This window comes from Cherax quadricarinatus, chromosome 52 (genome assembly GCF_038502225.1).
Source record: "Cherax quadricarinatus isolate ZL_2023a chromosome 52, ASM3850222v1, whole genome shotgun sequence".
Lineage (NCBI taxonomy): Eukaryota > Metazoa > Arthropoda > Malacostraca > Decapoda > Parastacidae > Cherax > Cherax quadricarinatus.
The window spans coordinates 30,654,907-30,667,031 of record NC_091343.1 but is presented as its reverse complement, the minus strand read 5'-3'; the positions used below and the strand labels follow the sequence as shown (position 1 = coordinate 30,667,031).

At 47.7% G+C, this 12,125-nt stretch overlaps 1 protein-coding gene across 1 annotated transcript in view; it reads left to right on the top strand.

The window, feature by feature from the left end:
- Window positions 1-11,914, top strand: part of LOC128696866 (digestive cysteine proteinase 2) — a 36,378-nt gene extending 24,464 nt beyond the window's left edge. Inside the window, exons 4-5 of the mRNA XM_070096222.1 lie at window positions 10,790-10,942; window positions 11,688-11,914. Coding sequence (XP_069952323.1) covers window positions 10,790-10,942; window positions 11,688-11,741 — 207 coding nt within the window. The 3' untranslated portion in view covers window positions 11,742-11,914. The remainder of the gene's footprint in view (window positions 1-10,789; window positions 10,943-11,687) is intronic.
- The last annotated feature ends 211 nt before the right edge of the window (window positions 11,915-12,125 follow it).

Here is a 12,125-nt window from a genome sequence, read left to right as displayed (position 1 = left end):
GCCACTTACATAAGTCTTATGTAATTAAGTCTAATTAATTCTTAATCACTTATTTAATAATCTTAAATAGTTCCATAATAATTCTTATTTTTTTGTAATTATTCTTAAATATTTTTTTTAATTAATAATAGTTATAAAACGATTTTTATACCATTCTTAAATTATTTTTATACCATTCTTAAATTATTTTATACCATTCTTAAATTATTTTATACCATTCTTAAATTATTTTATACCATTCTTAAATTATTTTTATACCATTCTTAAATTATTTTTATACCATTCTTAAATTATTTTTATACCATTCTTAAATTATTTTTATACCATTCTTGAATTATTTTATACCATTCTTAAATTATTTTTATACCATTCTTAAATTATTTTATACCATTCTTAAATTATTTTTATACCATTCTTAAATTATTTTATACCATTCTTAAATTATTTTTATTCCATTCTTAAATTATTTTATACCATTCTTAAATTATTTTTATACCATTCTTAAATTATTTTTATACCATTCTTAAATTATTTTTATACCATTCTTAAATTATTTTTAAACCATTCTTAAATTATTTTATAACCTTCTTAAATTATTTTTATACCATTCTTAAATTATTTTATACCATTCTTAAATTATTTTTATACCATTCTTAAATTATTTTTATACCATTCTTAAATTATTTTTATACCATTCTTAAATTATTTTTATACCATTCTTAAATTATTTTATACCATTCTTAAATTATTTTTATACCATTCTTAAATTATTTTTATACCATTCTTAAATTATTTTTATACCATTCTTAAATTATTTTTATACCATTCTTAAATTATTTTTATACCATTCTTAAATTATTTTATACCATTCTTAAATTATTTTTATACCATTCTTAAATTATTTTTATACCATTCTTAAATTATTTTTATACCATTCTTAAATTATTTTTATACCATTCTTAAATTATTTTTATACCATTCTTAAATTATTTTTATACCATTCTTAAATTATTTTTATACCATTCTTAAATTATTTTTATACCATTCTTAAATTATTTTTATACCATTCTTAAATTATTTTATACCATTCTTAAATTATTTTTATACCATTCTTAAATTATTTTTATACCATTCTTAAATTATTTTTATACCATTCTTAAATTATTTTTATAACATTCTTAAATTATTTTTATATGATTCATAAGCAATTCTTAAATAATTCTTGAATCATTCACAGTAAATTCTAAAATGATTCATAAATACTTCTAAAATAATTGTTATAAATCTTTAATAATTGTTCTTTATGTCTTAAATAATTCTTCATTAATAAATATTTTATTGTTTTTATATTGCAAATTAATTTATGAATATATTTTGAGGAATTCTTAAATAATTCTCTAATATTTAAAATTTAATATTTAATATATTCTCCTTAAATAAGACTCACAAACAATATAGAGTTATAACTAAATTATAATTTATTAATCATTTGTCTAAAATAATTCATTAGTTTAATATGTTTATTATCCACCCCATACCCATCCTGTGGGTGGTAGTCACCCATACCCATCCTGTGGGTGGTAGTCACCCATACCCATCCTGTGGGTGGTAGTCACCCATACCCATCCTGTGGGTGGTAGTCACCCACACTCATCCTGTGGGTGGTAGTCACCCATACCCATCCTGTGAGTGGTAGTCACCCATACCCATCCTGTGGGTGGTAGTCACCCATACCCATCCTGTTTGTGGTAGTCACCCATACTCATCCTGTGGGTGGTAGTCACCCATACCCATCCTGTGAGTGGTAGTCACCCATACCCATCCTGTGGGTGGTAGTCACCCATACCCATCCTGTGGGTGGTAGTCACCCATACCCATCCTGTGGGTGGTAGTCACCCATACCCATCCTGTGGGCGGTAGTCACCCATACTCATCCTGTGGGTGGTAGTCACCCCATACCAATCCTGTGGGTGGTAGTCACCCATACCCATCCTGTGAGTGGTAGTCACCCATACCCTTCCTGTGGGTGGTAGTCACCCCATACCCATCCTGTGGGTGGTAGTCACCCATACCCATCCTGTGAGTGGTAGTCACCTATACCCATCCTGTGGGCGGTAGTTACCCATACCTATCCTGTGGGCTGTAGTCACCCATACCCATCCTGTAGGCGGTAGTCACCCATACCCATCCTGTGGGCTGTAGTCACCCATACCCATCCTGTAGGCGGTAGTAACCCATACCCATCCTGTGGGTGGTAGTCACCCATACCCATCCTGTGGGTGGTAGTCACCCATACCCATCCTGTGGGTGGTAGTCACCCATACCCATCCTGTGGGTGGTAGTCACCCCATACCCATCCTGTGGGCGGTAGTCACCCATACCCATCCTGTGGGTGGTAGTCACCCATACCCATCCTGTGGGTGGTAGTCACCCATACCCATCCTGTGGGCGGTAGTCACCCCATACCCATCCTGTGGGCGGTAGTCACCCATACCCATCCTGTGGGCGGTAGTCACCCATACCCATCCTGTGGGTGGTAGTCACCCCATACCCATCCTGTGGGCGGTAGTCACCCATACCCATCCTGTGGGGGGTAGTCACCCCATACCCATCCTGTGGGTGGTAGTCACCCCATACCTATCCTGTGGGCGGTAGTTACCCATGCCCATCCTGTGGGCAGTAGTCACCCATACCCATCCTGTGGGTGGTAGTTACCCATACCCATCCTGTGGGCGGTAGTCACCCCATACCCATCCTGTGGGCGGTAGTCACCCATACCCATCCTGTGGGTGGTAGTTACCCATACCCATCCTGTGGGTGGTAGTCACTCCATACCCATCCTGTGGGCGGTAGTCACCCATACCCATCCTGTGGATGGTAGTCACCCATACCCATCCTGTGGGTGGTAGTCACCTATACCCATCCTGTGGGTGGTAGTCACCCATACCCATCCTGTGGGCGGTAGTCACCCCATACCCATCCTGTGGGCGGTAGTCACCCAATACCCATCCTGTGGGTGGTAGTCACCCATACCCATCCTGTGGGCGGTAGTCACCCATACCCATCCTGTGGGCGGTAGTCACCCCATATCCATCCTGTGGGCGGTAGTCACCCCATACCCATCCTGTGGGCAGAAGTCACCCCATACCCATCCTGTGAGTGGTAGTCACCCCATACCCATCCTGTGAGTGGTAGTCACCCCATACCCATCCTGTGAGTGGTAGTCACCCCTTACCCATCCTGTAGGCGGTAATTACACCATACCCATCTTGTGGGCGGTAGTCACCCATACCCGTCCTGTGGGCGGTAGTCACCCATTCCCATCTTGTGGGCGGTAGTCACCCATACCCATCCTGTGGGCGGTAGTCACCCATTCCCATCCTATAGGCGGTAGTCACCCCATATCCAACCCATACAAATCCTGTGGACGGTAGTCACCCCATACCCAAACTGTGGGTAATAGTCACCCCATACCCATCCTGTGGGTGGTAGTCACCCCATACACATCCTGTGGGCAGTAGTCACCCATACCCATCCTGTGAGTGGTAGTCACCCCATACCAATCCTGTGAGCGGTAGTCACCCCATACCCATCCTATGGATGGTAGTCACCCAATACCCATCCTGTGAGTAGTAGTCACCCCATACCCATCCTGTGGGTGGTAGTCACACCATACCCATCCTGTGGGCGGTAGTCACCACATACCCATCCTGTGGGTGGTAGTCACCCCATACCCATCCTGTGGGCGGTGGTCATCCCATACCCATCCTGTGGGCTGTAGTCACCCCATACCCATCCTTTGGGCGGTAGTCACACCATACCCATCCTGTGGGCGATAGTCACCCCATACCCATCCTGTGGGTGGTATTCACCCCATACCCATCCTGTGGGTGGTATTCACCCCATACCCATCCTGAGGGTGGCAGTCACATCAAACCCATCCTGTGGGTGGTAGTCACCCCATACCCATCCTGTGGGCGGTAGTCACACCATACCCATCCTGTGGGCGGTAGTCACCACATACACATCCTGTGGGCGGTAGTCACCCCATACCCATCCTGTGGGTTGTAGTCACCCCATACCCAACATGTGGGAAGTAGTCACCCCATACCCATCATGTGAGTGGTAGTCGCATGATACCCATCCTCTGGGAGGTAGTCACCCCATACCCATCCTGTGGGCGGTAGTCACCCCATACCCATCCTGTGGGTAGTAGTCACATGATACCCATCCTGTGAGCGGTAGTCTCCCCATACTAATCCGGTGGGCGGTAGTCACCCGATACCCATCCTGTAGGCAGTAGTCACCACATACACATCCTGTGGGCGGTAGTCACCCCATACCCATCCTGTGGGTAGTAGTCACACCATACCCATTCTGTGGGCAGTAGTCACCCCATACCCATCCTGTGGGTGGTAGTTACACCATACCCATCCTGTGGGTGGTAGTCACATCATACCCACTCTGTGGGTGGTAGTCACCCCATACCCATCCTGTGGGTAGTAGTCACCCCATACCCATCCTGTGGGTGGTAGTCACCCCATACCCATCCTGTGGGCGGTAGTCACCCCATACCCATCCTGTGGGTGGTGGTCACCCCATACCCATCCTGTGGATGGTAGTCACTCCATACCCATCCTCTGAGTGTTAGTCACCCCATACCCATCCTGTGGACACCCCATACCCATCCTGTGAGTGGTAGTCACCCCATACCCATCCTGTGGGCGGTAGTCACCCCATAGTCAACCCATCCTGTGGGCGGTAGTCACCCCATAGTCACCCATCCTGTGGGCGGTAGTCACCCATTACCCATCCTGTGAGTCACCCCATACCCATCCTGTGGACGGTAGTCACAATACCCATCCTGTGTAGTCACCCCCCCCATAGTCACCATCCTGTGGGTCCCATCCCGTGGGTGGTAGTCACCCCATACCCATCCTGTGAGTGGTAGTCACCCCATACCCATCCTGTGGGCGGTAGTCACCCCATACCCATCCTGTGGGTGGTAGTCACCCCATACCCATCCTGTGGATGGTAGTCACTCCATACCCATCCTGTGAGTGGTAGTCACCCCATACCCATCCTGTGAGTGGTAGTCACCCCATACCCATCCTGTGAGTGGTAGTCACCCCATACCAATCCTGTGGGCGGTAGTCACCCCATACCCATCCTGTGGATGGTAGTCACCCCATACCCATCCTGTGAGTAGTAGTCACCCCATACCCATCCTGTGGGTGGTAGTCACACCATACCCATCCTGTGGGCGGTAGTCACCACATACCCATCCTGTGGGTGGTAGTCTCCCCATACCCATCCCGTGGGCTGTAGTCACCCCATACCCATCCTTTGGGCGGTAGTCACACCATACCCATCCTGTGGGCGGTAGTCACTCCATACCCATCCTGTGAGTGGTAGTCACCCCATACCCATCCTGTGGGCGGTAGTCACCCCATACCCGTCCTGTGGGCGGTAGTCACCCCAAACCCATCCTGTGGACGGTAGTCACCCCATACACATCCTGTGGGCTGTAGTCACCCCTTACCCATCCTGTGAGTTGTAGTCACCCCATACCCATCCTGTGGGTGGTAGTCACCCCATACCCATCCTCTGGGTGGTAGTCACACCATACCCTTCCTGTGGGTGGTAGTCACCCCATACCCATCCTGTGGGTATTAGTCACCCCATACCCATCCTATGGGTGGTAGTCACCCCATACCCATCCTGTGAGTGGTAGTCACCCCATACCCATCCTGTGAGCGGTAGTCACTCCATACCTCCTGTGGGAGGTAGTCACCCCATACCCATCCTGTGGGTGGTAGTCTCTCCATGCCCATCCTGTGGGCGGTAGTCAATCCATACCCATCTTGTGAGTGGTAGTCTCCCCATACCGATCCTGTGGGCGGTAGTCACTCCATACCCATCCTGTGAGTGGTAGTCTCCCCATACCCATCCTGTGGGTGGTAGTCTTTCCATGCCCATCCTGTGGGCGGTAGTCACCCCAAACCCATCCTGTGGACGGTAGTCACCCTATACCCATCCTGTGGGCGGTAGTCACCCATTACCCATCCTGTGAGTGGTAGTCACCCCATACCAATCCTGTGGGCGGTAGTCACCCCATACCCATCCTGTGGGTGGTAGTCACCCCATACCCATCCTTTGAGTGGTAGTCACCCCATACCCATCCTGTGGGCGGTAGTCACCCCATACCCATCCTGTGGGTGGTAGTCACCCCATACCCATCCTGTGGATGGTAGTCACTCCATACCCATCCTGTGAGTGGTAGTCACCCCATACCCATCCTGTGAGTGGTAGTCACCCCATACCCATCCTGTGAGTGGTAGTCACCCCATACCAATCCTGTGGGTGGTAGTCACCCCATGCCCATCCTGTGGATGGTAGTCACCCAATACCCATTCTTTGAGTGGTAGTCACCCCATACCCATCCTGTGGGTGGTAGTCACACCATACCCATCCTGTGGGCGGTAGTCTCCACATACCCATCCTGTGGGTGGTAGTCACCCCATACCCACCCTGTGGGCGGTGGTCACCCCATACCCATCCCGTGGGCTGTAGTCACCCCATACCCTTCCTTTGGGCGGTAGTCACACCATACCCATCCTGTGGGCGGTAGTCACCCCAAACCCATCCTGTGGACGGTAGTCACCCCATACACATCCTGTGGGCGGTAGTCACCCCTTACCCATCCTGTGAGTTGTAGTCACCCCATACCCATCCTGTGGGTGATAGTCACCCCATACCCATCCTCTGGGTGGTAGTCACACCTTACCCATCCTGTGGATGGTAGTCACCCCGTACCCATCCTGGGGGTATTAGTCACCCCATACCCATCCTGTGGGTGGTACTCACCCCATACCCATCCTGTGAGTGGTAGTCACCCCATACCCATCCTGTGAGCATAGTCCCCCATACCCATCCTGTGAGGGTAGGTAGTCACCCCATACCCATCCTGTGGGCGGTAGTCACCCCATACCCATCCTGTGGGTGGTAGTCTCTCCATGCCCATCCTGTGGGCGGTAGTCACCCCATACGGTAGTCCATCCTGTGGGCGGTAGTCACCCATTACCCATCCTGTGAGTGGTAGTCACCCCATACCCAACCTGCGGGTGGCAGTCACACCATACCCATCCTGTGGGTGGTAGTCACCCCATACCCATCCTGTGGGCGGTAGTCAATCCATACCCATCCTTTGAGTGGTAGTCTCCTCATTCCGATCCTGTGGGCGGTAGTCACTCCATACCCATCCTGTGAGTGGTAGTCACCCCATACCGATCCTGTGGGCGGTAGTCACTCCATACCCATCCTGTGAGTGGTAGTCACCCCATACCCATCCTGTGAGCGGTAGTCACGCCATACCTCCTGTGGGAGGTAGTCACCCCATACCCATCCTGTGGGTGGTAGTCTCTCCATGCCCATCCTGTGGGCGGTAGTCACCCCAAACCCATCCTGTGGACGGTAGTCACCCTATACCCATCCTGTGGGCGGTAGTCACCCATTACCCATCCTGTGAGTGGTAGTCACCCCATACCCAACCTGCGGGTGGCAGTCACATCATACCTATTCTGTGGGTGGTAGTCACCCCATACCCATCCTGTGGACGGTGGTCACCCCATACCCAATATGTGGGCGGTAGTCACCCCATACCCATCCTGTGGGCGGTAGTCACTTCATACCCATCCTGTGGGCGGTAGTCACTCCATACCCATCCTGTGGGTGGTAGTCACCCCATTCCCATCCTGTGGATGGTAGTCACCCCATACCCATCCTGTGAGTGGTAGTCACCCCATACCCATCCTGTGAGTGGTAGTCACACCATACCAATCCTGTGGGCGGTAGTCACCCCATACCCATCCTGTGGATGGTAGTCACCCCATACCCATCCTGTGAGTGGTACTCACCCCATACCCATCCTGTGGGTGGTAGTCACACCATACCCATCCTGTGGGCGGTAGTCACCACGTACCCATCCTGTGGGTGGTAGTCACCCCATACCCATCCTGTGGGCGGTGGTCACCCCATACCCATCCAGTGGGCTGTAGTCACCCCATACCCATCCTTTGGGCGGTAGTCACACCATACCCATCCTGTGGGCGGTAGTCACCCCATACCCATCCTGTGGGCGGTAGTCACGCCATACCCATCCTGTGGGTAGTAGTCACACCATACCCATCCTGTGGGCAGTAGTCACCCCATACCCATCCTGTGGGTGGTAGTCACACCATACCCACTCTGTGGGTGGTAGTCACCCCATACGCATCCTGTGGGTGGTAGTCACCCCATACCCATCCTGTGGGTGGTAGGGCAACCATACCCATCTTGTGGGTGGTAGTCACCCCATACCCATCCTGTGGGTGGTAGTCACCCCATACCCATCCTCTGGGTGGTAGTCACACCATACCCACCCTGTGGGTGGTAGTCACACCATACCCATCCTGTGGGTATTAGTCACCCCATACCCATCCTGTGGGTGGTAGTCACCCCATACCCATCCTGTGAGTGGTAGTCACCCCATACCCATCCTGTGAGTGGTAGTCACTCCATACCTCCTGTGGGAGGTAGTCACCCCATACCCATCCTGTGGGTGGTAGTCTCTCCATACCCATCCTGTGGGCGGTAGTCACTCCATACCCATCCTGTGAGTGGTAGCCACCCCATACCCATCCTGTGGGCGGTAGTCACTCCATACCCATCCTGTGAGTGGTAGTCACCCCATACCGATCCTGTGGGCGGTAGTCACTCCATACCCATTCTGTGAGTGGTAGTCACCCCATGCCCATCCTGTGGGCGGTAGTTACCCCATACCCGTCCTGTGGGCGTTAGTCACCCTAAACCCATCCTGTGGACGGTAGTCACCACATACCCATCCTGTGGGCTATAATCACCCCTTACCCATCCTGTGGGTGGTAGTCACCCCATTCCCATCCTGTGGGTGGTAGTCACTCCATACCCATCCTGTGGACGGTAGTCACCCCATACTCATCCTGTGGGCGGTAGTCACCCCATACCCATCCTTTGGGCGGTAGTCACCCCATACCCATCCTGTGGGTGGTAGTCACCCCATACCCATCCTGTGGGCAGTAGTAACCCTATACCTATCCTGTGGGTGGTAGTCACCCCATAACTATCCTATTGGTGGTAGTCACTCCATACCCATCCTGTGGGCAGTATTTACCCCATACCCATCCTGTGGGCGGTAGCCACCCCATACCCATCCAGTGGGTGGTAGTCACCCCATACCCATCCTATGGGCGGTAGTCACCCCATACCCATCCTGTGAGTGGTAGTAACTCTATACCCATCCTGTGGGTGGTAGTCACCCCATATCCATCCTGTGAGTGGTAGTCACCCCATATCCATCCTCTGGGTTGTAGTCACTCTATACCCATCCTGTGGGCGGTAGTCACCCCATACCCATCCTGTGGATGGTAGTCACCCCATACCCATCCTGTGGATGGTAGTCACCCCATACCCATCCTGTGGGTGGTAGTCACCCCACACCCGTCCTGTGGGTGGTAGTCACCCCATGTCCATCCTGTGGGTGGTAGTCACCCCATATCCATCCTGTGGGTGGTAGTCACCCCACACCCATCCAGTGATTGGTAGTCACCCCATACCCATCCTGTGTGTGGTAGTCACCCCATACCCATCCTGTGAGCGGTAGTCAAAAGATCACAGAGGTACTTAATGGGTCCAGGGACTGGGGCCCCAAAGTTTTCATAGCTGAACATGTTACAAAGGTAATGAACTCACAAGTTACAAAGGTCAACCGCAGTGTGTATATACACTTGAAAATGCAATGACTGAAGTGTATCTCTTATTGTATATTCCCTTGAAGAGTATTCCTCAGTGTATATACGCCGAGGGATGTATATATCTCAATGTTAATACGCTTGTTGGAGTGTATCTCTGAGTGATGTGAATCTCTTAGTGTACGTATCTCTTATTCAGTCAACACCGGAAGGTATATATATCTCTGTGTGTTTACAGATAGTTTACTTTCATCCTACTTGAGGTTCTTGACTGGTAGTGAATATATGACACAGTCTTAGTGACCTTCATGCGCTACATTGATTTTAAACCCAACAAACTAACCAACCTACTGGATAAATGTCCAGTTAGATTTTCTCATAATACGTATAATGCATTTGTCAGATTTGGTCTAAAACGCAAGGCCATTGTTTCTACCTGGGTATACAATTAAAAAAAAAAGAATAATGGACTGTTATCTGATACATTTCTTTCTGTGTAACTTTTTTTTCCATGCTAGCTAGGCCTTTCTCTGGCTTACTTATATAATTATAATCATGGTGAGCGCTAAACCCGTAGGATTATATAGCGTATATGGGCGGATGGAAGGTATTCAGGCTCAATTCAGGGAACTGGAGCACAGATCCAATTCCCTAGATCAAGAGACCCTCACCAGCATCAAGGAACCTCCCTTGAGGGGTCCCTGGCTTACAGGTCTATTATCCATGTGATGACCCGCTCATTGGTGCTTTTGTTCATAAAATTGATACCTTTTCCTGGCTTACTGGTCTACAGAAGCTGGTGTTAGCAATATTGATGACAGGTCTCAACCTTAATTTTTAAAGGGGAGGACCGATAAGCTAGTGGAAGGCCTTGATCAGATGACCATAAGCTCCAAGAGCGGGTCATCATTTGACTAAGACCTGCGTCAGGAAACAGTTATCTTGTTTCTTGGCCAATCTATCCTAACCTTACTAGTCTGTCTCAGAGAACATCACATAATAAAATACAATGGTTACCACAGGATAAATACAACAAGCAGTATGAAACTGTAGAAGAGGAGACCTACCGCAAGAAAATCTTCGAGGAGAACTTGCAGTATATCGAAGATGTCAACAGGAAGTATGAGAAGGGTGAAGTCAGCTATAACTTGAACATGAATAAGTTTGGTGACTTGGTATGTTAATGCCAGAGCCTTGGTATCACTTGCATCAGTATGTTTCTAGTGAAAAATAACTGATATAAAACTGATATATACATTACTGATATATATGTAACTGATATATATTATATTCCATGACAAAAAGTCCCAAGTTCCCTGAGAAAACTGGCTGGCAAAAGTTTTTCAAAGAAGCTAAGAGCACCTCGTCCCTGTCACGAGAAAATAATGAAAAATGTACGAGTTAGTCTCATATTGGGTGGAGGTTAGTTGTTGTACTTCAAGTGTTGGTCATCCAGCTCGAGGAATTGTGGAAGCTTTATCATCCGTCTACTATCTGTGCTTGTGTTTCGGACCAGTCAAGTTGTTATTGTTCTCTTTTGGCACAGTTTAGAAGCAATGTGATAATTACTACAAATTTCATCCCCTGAAGGGAAGCGCCTTGAAGTTTGAAAAGATTATTCATCCTAGGATCTTTTCTTGGATGAAACCTGATTTCCCTCCTGCCCCCAGGTGTTATATGAGCCTTTCAGGTTTAGCACTTCTTCACGAAGACAATAATAATAATTTTAGTCACGGTATAAGTTAAGTGGAAACCTCGCATTTTTCCACTTACGAATTGCAATGAAAAATATCCTTAGCTCTACTGCAAAGCTTTTGCTACCATGTTTATTAATCTGTAGCGAGTGTTGTGATATTGGTAATGTGGCAATAAATCCGAGATATATTATGTTGCTGTATTAATATGGTTGTTGTTTAACAGACAGCTGAGGAATTGAAAAGTATAATGAACGGTTACAGAGGCAAAACTAAGTAACTCCAGGAACCAAATGACTGTTGAGGCCCATGAACTGAGTTCAGCTGAGTCAACCTCTCCATCATATGTCCTGCCTTCTCAGACTCAAGTACTTTCATAGCGGCTTAGAGTCCCATGCTGTTCTGTTAGTAACAATGTTCAGTAAATGAGGAAATAAAACAGATACAGAAATATTATATATTTTAACTGTATTTTCTCACCACAACCTATGTTAAGATAAACCTAAAATAAATAATATTACACGCAATCACTGAGTAAATAGAAGGACAGACACTCGAACAATGGCTGTGATGGACGTAAAATTATCCTGTCTTAACCTCCGTGGCTGAATAGTACACCAGTGGGTCTGCTACATGCAGAAACAACAGTTCGAATCCATACTTA